Below are 15,027 nucleotides of genomic sequence, written 5' to 3'. Positions count from 1 at the left end.
GGGCGGAGAGGGCTCTGAAGGGCACCGCGCTTTTCTCTCCTCCCTGTAATTAAGGACTCACTTGAGTGTCTGTAGCCGAGTCGACTTGGCAGCAAAATCGCCGGGGGGAGGGGTCTCTGCAGGGGGTGGAGGTCATTCTCCTAGTTCCCCAGCCCGCACCCGCGGGGGGCTGGGCCCCGTTTACCCTGCGGACTGCGAGGCCCGTCTCCGCTCCCCCCTCCTCGGTTCCGGCTCGGGGTGGGCGCCTGGTCCCCCACGCGCAGCGCCGGCGACGGCGCCCGGCACTGAGGGAAGCGTTGATATAAAACAAGTCACTGTTCGCTCCCAAACTAAACCCAAACCAACCAAAGCCACCAAGAGGGGAAAAACCAACAGCAATCCAGCCAGCCCCTAGCAATTGTTTCACGGTCGGAATTAAATCACATCAAAACGCCCCCTGAAACCCACATCCTGAAGGAGTGAACCTGCAACAGCCAACCTCCAGTCGTTCGCTCGAGTTCACACGAACAACCCGCCTCAACATCCGAGGGAAGGGGGCGGCGGGCGGCGGGCGGCGGCGTTTCTCCCGCGCCGCACCCACCACATCCCGGACTGTGCACCCAAAGAGGCGGCTGCATATGTAATAGCAGCCCCCACACGATTTCGAAAAGACCTCCCGGCGACAGAGATGCCTTTGCCTGGAACATCGCCGAACCTGTCAAAGAAGGAACGTCTTCCCAGGGTTACTTCACCCCTCCCGAGTGCCCCCGCTTCCCAAGCACCCTCCCCGCTCTCCCTCCCCACCCCGGTAAAGACAGACTTCACGTGGAAATGTCAACCTCCTTCCCAGACAAAGCTCTAAATAAACTTGGGTGAATGTTTTCTCGCCTCGTAAAGCCCCCTTTAAGTTCAGCCCATCTTAAGATTTGCAACAATGCTGAGGATAATCAGTCAACACCCGCAAGCCACGAGGAGGACACAGAAACAGAGCAAAGCGCTGGTGATTTCGTTAGAAACAGTGTTTCCACAGGAGAGGGTACCGAAAAATACCAAACATAGCCACCTACCCTCGGCCCTTCTAGTGAACAGTTCCTACTAGTTATTACTCCCCAAATTCCCATCTTCTCCAGCTCCTAATCTCCAGGACACCTGGAGCTGAGCTCCAAAAGACTCCGGGAGTCCAGATAATTAACATGAAGGAGAAAATGGGATTCGAATTAGTTGTAACACTTAAACAGGGAGATGTAGGAGTTGCCATTTAATCTCTTTTTGGCTTCCAGAAAATATTCTCTGGCAGTTCTGTGTGCCCCCGCATTCCCCCCCCCCAACATTTTGATGAAAAGGAACCTTTACTCTGTCTACTTTGGTGAAACTGCATTTCCCAGTTCTTTTCCTATCAGCCAAACTGGCACATTTATGGGAGGACTTTTGACTTTGCTTTCCCATATTTCTTTTAGAACAGAGGGTATTAATGTCTAACATAGCTATATGCTCACATCGCTAGTACTTTACACTCACATTGCATAACTTCAGGGGAAGTTGACTCCTGCCACCAATAAAAAAAAAAATTGGTTTCTTTCCAATCTTTTTAGTATTGTCTTATAGATACATTGTAGCAGAATATTCTTTTTGTTTTTCTTCTCTAAGGCTTTGCTGTCGGCTATTTAAAAAGTAATGTTTTACTCTTCCTGGCTTCCATCACTATATCCTTAATTTTGCTCCAATCTCCCAGATTGAATATGTGTGACAACTGACCATGCTGTATGTGACCAACTGAACTCTTTGATAGTTTTTTAATTGCTTTTTAGTAAATTTCCCAACCCTAGCCAAAGTTTTAAGTGCTCATTTGGAGCACTGTTGAGGTCTTTACTTATATAATGCCCAGCAGCATGCAATTTTTTCCCTAGGAAAAGAGGGATCTTTGCATGACTATTCCTATAAAATAGAGCTAAAGTCTGATTCTGTAGAGTTTTCCTTATTTTCAATTTAAGGTAGATGGAGACACATTTTTCCTGCCTCTTGTTTACTGTTCTGAGGTTTTACAGATGGCTAGTGTATTAGGTATAATAATTTTGCCTGGATTTTTAACTGAGGGGGTTTGAGAGCCAAGGAACAAAATGTAATGTGTTTTCAAACTTCAGCTTCGCTTATACTGTAACTTTCACAAAGCATCTCCTTAAAAGTCCTGTCCTTGTACAAAATGCATCAAAGAGATGGTGGAGGCTGGGGAATTTTTGAGGTTGGTTTCGGATTTGCATCTTCAAGGGTCCCTTTGAGTGCACAGTCCGAGGTGCCAGAGACTGCCCGGTCCTCCCTCCCTCTACTGGCATCCCTCTCCTGGGTCTTTTTGCCTTCTTCTCTCTCCCTCCTTGGGTTGATTTTTCATTCTCAATGAGGTTCCCATACATCGTGGCGTATATCTCCTAAAATCCACGAGAGACCTAGAGCAACTTTCTCTGTACATTCCATGGTGAGGATGTACAGAAAGAGATCTTGTTTAAAAAGGCGGTAATTAAGACCCAGTCTTCAGTTTTTTCTTCTTTGTCCTATTTTTCTCGGTAAGACTGGAGATTTAATTTTTGCTAGCATGTGCTCCCTTGTCCTTTGACATTATATTTTAGGGAAGCCACAACTCTTTTCCTTGTCCTTCTTGTTTCCGTTTTCTTAGTTGAGCAATCTGTTATATTTTCCCCTTTTCCTTCTCTCTGTCCCCAATTCCCGCCTCATCCGCTCTGTCAGAGCATCTATCAATGTGGTGTCGATCACAGCTGCAGCGGCTTCTCTTTCATCTTCGTTGCCCAGCCAAAGGGAGGGAGGAAGGGAGGGAGAGAGAGAGGGAGGCGGGAAGGGGGGGGCGGGAGAGACTGGCAGAGGAAGTTGTGGGGGGTACAAGAGAAGAGATACTTAGATGATGAAGTTAAACCATTCCGGCAGTTTCTTGTCAATTTCACGCGGGCAAAGGGTGCTTCTCCGTGGGTTACAGGAAGCGCCCGGTCCTTCCTTCTCTCAGCGAGTTGCTTGATCCTTTCCTCTAGGCGCGCGCGCGCGCGCACACACACACACACACACACACACACACACACACACACACACAACTAGGACCCGTCCTACAGGCTCTGGGAAAAGAAAAAAAGTCCTCAATCACCACCTCCTTCTCGCCCCCCCCCCCCCCAGCGGGCGGCCAAGGAGAGCTGGAGGCGGGGGAGGGGAGGGGGAGGAGAAGCGACGCAAGTGGGTAGCTTCTCAGCGCCAGCTAGGCGCGGGAGGAGGAGAAGCGGTGGGGAGGCGCAGCCGCTCACCTGCGGGGCAGGGTGCGGAGGAGGGACCTGGGCTGAGCATTCAAGGTCCGAGGAGCCGGGGCGCGCCCGGAGCCTCGAACGCGGCCAAGCTCGGGGCACCACCCCCTCCCCTCGGCCAGGCGAACCCGAAGGGTGCAGCTCTTTGCTTTGACAGAACGGCTCGGCGGAGGCGTGGAGAGCGGCGAGCAAGAGCGCCAGGCTGAGAAACTCGAGCCGGGAACAAAGAGGGGTCGGGCTGTGTGTGTGTCGGCTAGAGCTCCCCGCAGAAGCATTTGGGTCCGAGGCCCCTGCCGTGACTCCCCGAAACCCCGCCGTACCCTCCACTGCCGACTCCCAGCGCTCGCCGGCACAAACTTTATTCTTGGCAAACTTCTTCTCTTTCTCTTCCCTTCTCCTCCTCCCCCACCTTCTCCTCCTCCAGCAGATTAAACGCGCCTGGAGAAGGAAAACTGAAGCGAAAGGGAAGGAAATAAGAAGCTCTAAAACGGACATCTCAACCCGGGTGGCTCTTTAATTTTTTTTTTTTTACCCTCCAGGAAGTGGACATTTCGTTATTTTCTGATTCTCCTTGCACCTTCTCTGCTGGGGCAAACGGAGCCCTTTTGCCCAGCTTGCCTCCTTTCTCGGAAAACAAACTCCCAAATCGGCCATCTGGGAAGCTAGGGTGGAGAGGTTTGCGTAGAGACGCGCCGACGGACCCTCCTCTGCACTTGGGAGAGTCGTGCCTCCTCCGGAACCGGCGTCCTCCGCGCGCAGACCCTGGAGACGCTGGAGGCGTGGGGTGGCCGCCGGGGCAGCCTAGCCTAGCACGCGCCACGCAGCTCAGACGCCCCCAGAGGCGCCGGCTGCGGCGGCCTTAGCAGCCCCGTGCCCTTCGGCCTCGAGGGCGGACGCCGGCGCCGGTCTCCGCGGAGAGGGAAGGCGCGGGCGGCTGCCTGGGCTCGGGCACCGCCGCAGCAGCTCGGGCCGCGGGCCGCCAGCCCGGTTTCCGCCTGCTCTTCTCCCTCACGCATCCTTCCAGTTCTCCTTTTCCTCCTCCCTCTATCGTTGACCCCCTGTCTTTCCTGCTGTCGCCTCGGGTGCTCCTCCAGCGGAGCGGAGACTATACAGTGGTCGGGATGCCCCAACTCTCCGGGGCCGGCGGCGGCGGGGGAGACCCGGAACTCTGCGCCACCGACGAGATGATCCCCTTCAAAGATGAGGGCGATCCTCAGAAGGAGAAAATCTTCGCAGAAATCAGTCACCCTGAAGAGGAAGGCGACTTAGCCGACATCAAGTCTTCATTGGTTAACGAGTCTGAAATCATCCCGGCCAGCAACGGACACGAGGTGAGCGGGCCGCTGCCCGGAGGTCGGAGAGGCGTGGCGGGTCCCGGGGAAGAGCAGAGAAGGAGGGAAGGCGCCGGGGAGCCTCGACTGACGGGTCCGGAGCAGGTCCCTCGGTTGCTTGGGGGGGGGGGAGTTGGATGGGCCCCCGGTCAACATTCTTCCTGAGTGTGTGCCTGCGTGTGTGTGTTTGTGTGTTGGTGTCGGTGGGAGGTGGAGTGTGCAGGGAAGGTTATTCCAAGTGGATCAGTTCTGAGGTTCGATGACTAAATTGTTGGTTTGTGAGTAGAAGCTGCCCTTAACCCATAACGTTTCGCCTGCGGACTTTTTAGTGGGGTTGAGAGGGCGCGACGCATTAAAGCCAGGATGTTTGAACAACACTGAGAAGTTCTTCCGTGGAACGGAAAACAAAGTGCACCCGCTCTCTCTCTCGGTAGATGTCTCTGCAAAAGTGCGTTAAACCACCAAAGGCTTAGGTAGAGAGCAGCAGGGCGGCTGGCTGAGAGGAAGGGGAGGCGGGCGTGGGCTGGGGACAGGCTGGGCGGTCCCAGCCGCCGCGGAGCGGGGTTCGCGCGGAGCCGGCCAGCCGAGGGGGCGCGCGCCGGGTCTCTGCGGCTGCCAGAGCCCCAGCGCGAGGGCGGGCAGCAGGGAGCCGTGGGCGCACCGCGCCGAGCCACCCCCCCCTCGAGGGAGGGGGGTGCCCTCCGGGTCCCGCCGGCAACGCTAGTTTTCTCCAACCCCGGCCGCTTAAAGTAAAAAAGCGCTTATATTTGGGGTAAGTTTGGGCTGGGATCAGGCCTTAAATCTTTGTAGAAGAAAGGAGGGTCAGAGTCGAGGTGTGGCGGAAGCCAGGGCACCCACTCAGGGGAGGGTGGAAAGCGCTTTATCTGATCTCCTGGCCGGCTGCGGGCAATAGCGCAGGTAACCCAAGTAGAGTAAATAGAGACACGTGCGTGCCGGCGAGAGAAAGCTGCCTGCAGGACCGCGCGGAAGGGCTATTTCAGGCGGTGGAGCGTTTCAGAAAGGGGGGGAGGTGGGCGGATGGACCCTGATACCCGACACTCCACTGGCCACCCTCCTTTAACAACTGGGAAACGCTTTGGAGGAAATCCGGTAGAAAAGTCCTGACACTCGAATGATTTCACCAACGCTTTTTCCCTCCAAAGAAACTTAGAGGGTATACCCTTTTCCCTTAAATGGCATCCTTCTGCCCCCAAAAAGAAAGCGTGTGGTTTTGGGGGCGGGGACATTTTGGGTTTTAAACAACATGTTTAAGAACACTTCAGAGTTACCTTCTTTATACCAATGGCAGGGGTGAGTACACATTTGGAAGGCTGGGGGCCTGGGTTCTAAGGAGAACGCACGGGTGTTTGTTATCCTGGAATCTTTCATCCCAACGTGCCAATTTGAAGGGGACCGGGGTGGGGGGGGGCTAGGGTTCACCCAAACCCACTTAAAAGGTTTGTGAATATGTATTGGGGGGAGGAGGTTACCTGGGGGACATATGTCCAAGGAACCAAATAACATCCAAACACTTAGAGGCCAAACTCTTACATTTGTAGAGCAGCCTCTTTTTCTTTCTGCTCATTTCGCTTGTCCTTCGTTATTCCGTAAATAAATTTGCCACCCACTTCACATTTTCCGTTTTTGCTCAGGGAAGAAGGGTCCTGCAGCTTGAAGCATAGAAGCTAGGGATTAGGGCTCTGTTAATCTTTGCCGAGGTGGTAAGTGGGCATGGGGCAGACCAGGGAAGATAGTGAATGGGTAATACCACTGATTTGCACGTGGTTGAGTCTGGGTGGATGGTGGTTACCAGAACTGATATTAGCTTGGCTACCTTTTAGATGTTTATAACCCAACTCTCAAATTTTCCTCCCTTTAACCACAGAATAATTCACTTTTTTTTTTGTCAGCTTGGGCCCAGCCAGCCATGGTAGGTTATAAGGAGGGGGCTCCTGCTGGGACTGGCTTGGGACAGTTCCTTAAGACCCCTAAATTAAAAAAATGTAGTTTTTTATTGAAAATGTCCTTACAGTTACAAAGGGATATTTCTGCCCGACTCTAATCATCGCTGGTTGACCATGAACAGTGGTTTAAAGGAGCTATCAAAATGATAAACCCCATTAAATCAAACTCCTATCATATTAGGTATCCAAGTAGCCTTGCTGCATTGTAGCGATCAGCAGTCAGAACAGCGTGTGGATATTTCCCAAATTTACTATACTGTTATTGTTTTTGTTGTTATTTATGCTGTCTAGTCCTGGGTACGTAAGAATCCCTCAAAAGTACATGTTGAAAAGAAAAAGCAAAAGATTTCCAGGTTCTCAACCCTAGCCTACCCCTCTTAGATTAATAAAATAGGTAGACTGAGTTGCACCCAGTCCTCGTCCTTTGAATTACCAGTGGACATACACTTAATCACAAACTCAAAGTTGATTTTCTTTCTTTCGGGGATGGGGATTCTTGCTGTTAGGTGGCCAGACAAGCACAAACCTCCCAGGAGTCCTACCACGACAAGGCCAGAGAACACCCTGATGACGGTAAGACATTAATTCTATTTCTCCCAAGTTTATCACTTCATATGTACAGTTTGTGAATATAGGTATATTTGTGATTTTTGAGTCCAAGAAACGGGGATCAGATGTGATAAGACCGTGTCAACTACTTTAACAAGATGGGAAAGAAAACTCAGGAAACTTACTGCCTATTTCTCTTGTATATTTACATAATTTAAAAACTGTCTTTGAATGTGTTAGGGGCCTTTGGATTTTAGTTGGCTTCCAGATTCTATGTGGAAGAGGAAATGTCTATAATAAGTTTTCCTCGTTGCCTTATTTTAGCCCAAGTTCTAACTGCTTAGACCTTTAGTATTTTTCTCTGCATTGTTACAGAGTGACAGTCTACAGCAGTTTATTTTCCAACAAGAATAGTTTCAAATGGATTTTCATTTGTAAAGTTCCTGTTTCTGACTGCAGTGAGAAGGCAGGCAGTGAGTGCACAGACTAAGTATGACTCAGTAAATCAGAATCTAATTTGTAAAAATATAAAACTTTATTCTTAAAATTAGGAACTTTACAGATGGAAAATGATAGACTTTCTCCCCATTTCTAATTCTTGCTCAAAACTTTAAAAATTGCATATATTGTGTAGATTTAAGTAGAACTCCCTGTGACTTTAAAATAATCAAATAATCTGTAGGGTTTTCTTGTCGAATCCTCTGCATTTCTGCTCTCCTTTACTCACAATTGGCTTGACCAGAATGAAGTATTCATACATACCTACAATATGTCAGCCAGGAGGAGAAGGGAAAAGGACTATAATATCAGACTTCCTTCTGAGCTACGAAGTAGTTATACAGGTTAAAGAGAAGAAAGGTGTATATTAAACACGCACATTTCTTTGGCGGAATGGGGTAGTGTGTAAAATTAAGTCTCCTGCCGTTAATTCTTCATAAATGTGGTAGTTGCCCATATATACTAGATACAACTCTTTCCCTCGGTAAAATCTAGAAATTTTCCAGAAATCTAGAAGCACAGGTAGAATTTTTGAGTTTGCTGATAAGGTGGAGCATAACTTCAGGTGTGTAAATATTTATGAGTGTGTGTATAGCTAGATGGCCTAATATGTTTATAATATAACATTAGGTTTGTGTGTGTTCTTTCATGTGTCTGTATTTCTTGGTCCGGTTTGTTAGTTTTGAACAAATTAAGTTAGATGAATAACACTTATTTTTGTAAAAACACCACTCAGTAGTGGAAGTAAATTGAACCACATGTTTTTGAAACATCTGTTTCACTGCTAAGCCATTTAAGAGAATAAATACTGTCAATCCAAAATAGAGCATAATAATTCAGTTACAGTATTTTGTAAACAAATCTTTTATGTAAGGTCTGATTTGTCATAGAACTTAGATTTTCAGATGGAAAATGCAGTGATATAAAAAGGCACTCAGTGCATCATTGCTTGTTATTTGGGTTCTCCCAGGAAAGCATCCAGATGGAGGCCTCTACAATAAGGGACCCTCCTACTCGAGTTATTCCGGGTACATAATGATGCCAAATATGAATAATGACCCATACATGTCAAATGGATCTCTTTCTCCACCCATCCCAAGAACAGTGAGTAACACGCTGATGTTGGCAAATTATTTTCAGAAGTGCAAGTTAATTTCTGTTGTAGCAAAACAGTTGTTTTTTAGAACACATCGGAAATATTTTCATTATATGTAACCAGTCATTACTAAATAAGACCTGCTGTGAGGAATGGCTGCCTTAAAAGGGTGCTACCTTTGATGTCTTACTCTTGGAATTTAGCTTTTGGCTTATTGGTTAAAATTAATAAATAACAGATCATCAGTTATGAAATCAAGTAAAAAATCAACAAATTCATGATTTTATGAGTATTGTGCTGTTTATGCTGATGAGAGGAAAAAATTGATTTAATTTTTGTTAACTAAGTATTGTATAGCTTTCACTGCCCACAAGCTATCTAGAATCAGAACTACTTTACCTAATTTGGGGCTGAACATTTAGAATGTTACTTCAGCTTTTAAGACCGGGTCTTGTTTTATTGTATTACCTGATGTTTTTTAAAAATCAGTTGCTCGTGGGGTGGGAGTGCCTGGGTAGCTCAGTCAGTTAAGGGACTGACTGTTGGTTCACCTCAGGGTCATGAGATGGAGCCCTTCGTCAGGCTCTGTGCTTCGTCCAGAATCTGCTTGGGACTCTCCCTCTCCCTCTCCCTCTGCCCTGCTTTCTCTCTCTGGCTCTCTCTCTCAAATAAATAAATCTTTTTTAAAAAATCAGTTGGGGGGTGTTGGGGATGAGTTATTTTTACTTTATTGTCAATTGTTGAGGAAATATCACTTCAAGATAGCCCTAATGAAAATTGTTCTTTTTATCTCATGGCTCAGTTAACTTTTGAAGTTCTAAAAATGCAGTGGCAACATAACGCCATCATTCAAATGTTTAGCACTGTGAAAAATTTCAGATATATTATTTGATGATATTTCTCTTTTGTTGGGAAATGGAAATGTCATTTATATAGTAAGAAAACGTCTAAAAGGTAACTTACGTGGTATGTGAATGTGAAATGTGCTGCTGATGGAGTTCTCCCTGACAGTCGTCCCTACTGTGGCAGTGATGGATTTTCCCCAATCCATCAGTTATTCCCCTATTTCAGCCTTTTTCTCCCTCTACCACCTCACCCCCAATGAAGAACATGTATGTATGCAGGGTCTTGGGAATTAGGGTTTCAGTCTGACTGACCCTTTAGGGAGACAAATCCAGGGTTGTGAAGATGGAACCTATGGTCTTTGACGTGTTAGCCCAGTGCTTCCACTAAGTGGGGGAAAAAAAAATCAGTCATGGACATCTGGGGAAAATACTGTCGTTAATACCTCAGTGAACAGAATCTGAATCTAACAGATTCACCAAAGTAGCAGAGAGGAATTGATTATGAAGAAGAGTATTTGTGTGATTATTTGTAGTCTTCAGTTGTTAGAATGATAGGTTTAGGAAATATAACCACTTTATGTGGGCACTGTGATTTAGAAGTTCCTGTAAGTATTTTTCCATAAATTTCAAAAAGATATTTGAACTTTCAAGTAGGGAATGAGATATTTCTGATTTTCATGTAGCAGTTAAAATGGTGATCTTGGAGGTCTTATGATGGTTGTTATAGAGAATAGCCTTTTCACATTTTATTTTAAAAAGCTTTTCAGATATTTAATGATAGAGATGTCCGTGTGGTACATAGGAATCTCCTGCCTAAAAAGTGATTAACTAATCAAAGCAAATACAGTTTAATATTTAGGGACTACTCCCAAATAAATGCTTCTGAGTTTTAAAATTTGTAATTTTTATATTTTTTGAACTAAATATGCAAACATCTCAGATACTTCTTTTATAGTTGGGCTGTTTTGTTGGGGTTTTTTTTAATGGTGAGGAGGAGAATCTGTTTTAGATAAGGAATAATTGAAGATTTCTGTTGAAAGCCTTTTGAGAACAACAAATAATCTTTCTAACAAATCTAAATTATAGTCTCTGACTTGGTAACAATAGAAAATAACCCCTAAAACGATCTTAAACACTTTTCAGCTGTAAACACAGTTAATGCTTAATAAGTATTTGTGGGATTTATTCCTTAGTTCAGCCACTTCTCCTTTCAAAACAATAATTTATTAAGTCAATGTAATAAAAATCTGCTGGTATTCATATATTATCCCTAAGCATCTTGAAAATTAAGCATCTCTTCTTTAAATCAGCATTTCTGTCTCTCCAGCCACGCCCCCCCATACTAATCATTTTGAAATTTTGATAGAATAGAAGGTATTTATTGTTAGTACATATATTAAAATTTTGAGGTCAGTGCATTGAACAGTCACTCATTGTTTAGGAAAGATTTGTGGCCACGGAATAAATGTTAGTGGGTGTAGAGTGGAGGAAAGGGGTGTGGTCAGGAAACAGTTACCTTACCCTGTTATCTGCTGCTTTGGTTTATTCTGTTACATTTTAGGATGTATTTATTTTAGACATATTTCTTGCGATATTTTGCAGTTTGCACAATTACAGAAGCTTTTCAGTTTTTAACTACAAGGCTATGTCCATTTTTCTTTTTAAGGGTCCGACTGAAGTAAGTTTCAGTCTTTGGTTTTTAATACCCAACAGCTGTCTTTAATGTGTCTGAGATCCAAAACACTTTAACCGGAAGGCAGCCTCTCTTTTCACCCCTAACCATGCTTGTGCCTTCTTGCTCTTTAACTCTGTCCTTAGCAGGACTTAGTGTTTGTGTAACTGACATCCCCAGTGATAAGTTTTCGGCTAAGGTGTCAGGAGCAGGGTGACCATTTGTGTTTGAGCTTAAGGTGGGAGCAGCCCCGAGGAATCCTTGTTACTTGAATTTGCATTACAGACAACTGCTTGTTTACTGCATCTGTTGCCCGCAGGTGTTAGAACTAGAAAAACACCTGGGGGTGGGGGAGGGCCCTGACCTCCCCTTCCTCACAAAGAATCTTCCGTTTGCACATAACTGCATATAAATTCAGCAACCTGCAGCTCGGGCCAGTCGGCATGCACGGAAATGTTTCTTTTGGTAGCTCATTTTAACAATTCTACATGGTTTTGCTCTGCTTTAAAACAAACCCTGACGTGTGCTTGCACAGCTCTTACCTATTACCTGTTATCTACTCAAGAGAACCGAACCACCTTTGCCAATCCAGCTTTTTTCCTTCTGAAGGGAAATTTTAATTGGCTAATTACATCCTTCAGAACTGGAATTCTTAGAGGTGTGTTTATGCCGGAAATCTTATGAATGAGTGTCTCACAGAACTTTAAATAAGAATTCTTAGTTCAGATAAATCAGGCCTAACAAGAAAGCTCCTGTAATAATAACACATTTGGTGTCGGTTCCTAAAGCACAGTGAAGCTTGGCTTGAGTTGGAGTAAGAAGATGCCGAAGCTTGTTAAATATTTCAGAGCAAGGACCCTAGAGAGTTTATTAAAACCATCCTCCCAAGCCTTTCTTTCTGTGAATCTTATTTGTGGCAGTCCCTGTCGGCCAATGGTAAAGTATTAAAAGAAAAAAATAGTTTGTTACCGCCATTGGGTCCTGGCACTTGGGTGCCTGAATACCGCGTGAGCCGTGAGTTCGTCTGGCTTCAACATAGTGAAAGTTCCCACTGGCCTAATACGCTGTGGTCGTTAATCTTGGGTGTCAAACTTACATCTGTCCTTTAGGCAACCCAAGTTTTTAACACCTCTGAACAGAAACCTCTCATTTCTCTTCAGATGCTCGGGGAGGGCAAAGCAGCAGACTTGGTGCAGGAAGCTACAGCAAACGTTGCAGCTGGGTCACGGCGACCGCAGTGACACCTGGTCAGCATGGTGCTGCTGACTTCATCGTGTTTGCTGCTTTGTGCTCCTTCTCAGGATGGCTTTTTAGGTGGGAAAGGAAGACGCTTGTATTTCATCTTCCCTTTTTTCCTTATTTTTAGTAGACATTGCTATTTAGATGTTTCAAGGGATCTTTTTTCATTATTTTGAGCATCTCATTTCTACTGTATGGTTTTTACCTTAAGGGATCATCATTTTGATTTCTGATGAACAGAATTATACCTATTATAACTTCGTCTTAATCTACCCCCGTGTTTGTATTCGCTTACAGACAGCTTAAATTTGATATTTGCCATTGTCACATCTCGCATTAGGAACTAAGTATGCTTGCGCTTATCAGTAAGCTTATTTCTATACCAGTGACCATCACACCGCTGCATAGCTTTGAAAATACAGAAATAATAATTCAAGAATAGAGGGAGACTATGGCTTATATTTTGAGCAAGATTTTTAAGATGGAGTGTGTTCACCTTTCTACAAGAAGGTACTTAATTTGACTTAGTGATAAATTATTTTAAATTTTCTAGTCTAAGTTGCATACTTCCTGAAGCTAAGTATATTAAAATTTCCTCTTTACCCCAAGTGCGGGAGAACCTAAATTTTAGAAGGTACGTTTCATCTCAAATTTGAATGTGGATATCAGGAGAAGGTGTGGGGAAATTCCTCAGGGCCCTCAAACTCTCTGTTTGATTCATTTTTAATTGTGCTGCTATAAAGTTGGGAAGGATCTCAGTCAGAATAATTGGAAGCTGTTGCCACCCCTTCTCCCCCAACTTCATATATCTCAGGTATCTCATGACCAAACGGTTTGCTTACTCACGTGTCCCGGGGAGCCATACTACCTACATAGGACCTTTCAGGAGCTAACACTGACCTTGCATGACTTGTGCGGCCAAAGTATGATCCTTATTCAGCTATGTTCTTTTTGAAATGACTCTAGAAATTTCTTGTTCATAAAAACATGAGCATAACCCAGTTTCACAAAAACAAGACCATTGAGCCAATCTGCAGAAAATCTTACTCTTTGAAGTACCCTCCCCCTGCTCCCATACAGGTCTGGTACTTGCTCTCACCAACCCCAGTATTTTGATCCAGTTTCTGTTGTGGTCAAAGACTCCTGTGATTTAACAGGACAGAGATAGGACCTCACAAATGGGTTCATCTGGACTTGATCTTGTAGCCTCACGTGTATTCTTTCGTAATATCAATTGAGAAAAATTTCCAGCTTTTGAGTCTTGTTTTGTTGTTGTATCTGTTTTTAACTAATCTTGTTAGTTCTTTAAGCAGAACCATTTTTGGTTAATGTGACTGACATTTCTGTAGTCAGTCAGATCATTCGGTTCCTGTCTGACTCCTTTGTTCCTCATTTATGTATTATAGACATGATTGGAATTTTATAAAACTGGTTTCCCTTTGATTTCAAGATAGACTGAGAATTTAAAGAGAAAATAAGCCAGCACTCCTCCATAGGTTAGCAGAAAACCGCATGTTTTATTACCAGGCAAAAGTAGAGCTCAGCATTTTATAGGTGCTGCTGTCATGGGAGTCAAGATTTTTAAAAAGAAGAAATTCATTTAAAACTTGTGTATCTTTAAAATTATTACTTAAGGGGCACCTGGATGGCTTAGTCGATTAAGCAACCTACTTTTGATCTTGGCTCAGGTCTTGATCTCAGAGTCGTGAGTTCAAGCCCCCGGCTACTTAAATAAAATAAAATGATTACTTAAGTGATTATGCCAAACCAAGAGAGTCTATAGAAAGCTAATACTGTAGTAATCAAGAAACTTGTACTGCTTTGTACCGTCCTGACATGTCCTTACTCATTCGGAAAAGGCAGCCATTGGACTTTGTTTAAATAATTTAAAAAATATATTTGAGATCATGATTACTTTTTCTTTTTTTCTTAATTTTTTAAAAAAAGATTTTATTTATTTATTTGACAGAGAGAGAGGGAACACAAGCAGGGGGAATAAGAAAGGGAGAGGCAGGCTTCCCGCTAAGCGGAAAGGGGACCCTGGGATCAAGACCTGAGCCAAAGGCAGACACTTAGCGACGGAGCCACCCAGGCACCTCAATCATGATTACTTTTTCAATATTAATTATGACCTTATGAAGTCACAGTATAAGACCTGTAGACTTTGCTACAAGCCCTTAAGTCATTTTAGGCACATAGATGATTCAATCTTTATCAAATTTGGAGATGCAAAGCCAGAAAATGACCTAGAGACCAACCACAAAGGTTGAGTGGGATGTAGGGATAGACAAGTAGAGGTATTAAAATACACTGAAGGGGAGAGTGGGGAGTTGAGTAGAGATGAATAGGAAATAGGGATTGCTAATTCCAGAGATCCGATAATGTAGACAATCTAGCCGAGTATTTAACAGGATGTTCAGGGGATTTTAAAGTCTCTGTGAAATGACACATTTACACACAATACCCACTCCAGCTAGATTGTAAACCTGCTGAAATTAGCTGCTTGCTGTATGTAGATCAGTCATAAAGCTCACTGAGAATTTGCGTGGGGAATATTG

The 15,027-nt window shown here is 44.8% G+C and overlaps 1 protein-coding gene across 4 annotated transcripts in view; it reads left to right on the top strand.

Annotated features, from left to right (window-relative positions):
- The first annotated feature begins 3,244 nt into the window (after window positions 1-3,244).
- LEF1 (lymphoid enhancer binding factor 1) overlaps window positions 3,245-15,027 on the top strand; it is a 116,503-nt gene continuing 104,720 nt past the window's right edge. For all 4 annotated transcript variants that reach the window (XM_057309998.1, XM_057309997.1, XM_057309999.1 and 1 more), the window contains exons 1-3: window positions 3,245-4,606; window positions 7,077-7,143; window positions 8,588-8,721. In XM_057309998.1, the coding sequence (XP_057165981.1) occupies window positions 4,397-4,606; window positions 7,077-7,143; window positions 8,588-8,721 (411 nt within the window). In that variant the 5' untranslated portion in view covers window positions 3,245-4,396. The remainder of the gene's footprint in view (window positions 4,607-7,076; window positions 7,144-8,587; window positions 8,722-15,027) is intronic.

This window comes from Ursus arctos, unplaced genomic scaffold (genome assembly GCF_023065955.2).
Source record: "Ursus arctos isolate Adak ecotype North America unplaced genomic scaffold, UrsArc2.0 scaffold_11, whole genome shotgun sequence".
NCBI classification, from domain to species: domain Eukaryota; kingdom Metazoa; phylum Chordata; class Mammalia; order Carnivora; family Ursidae; genus Ursus; species Ursus arctos.
This window is presented reverse-complemented; position numbering and strand designations above follow the sequence as displayed.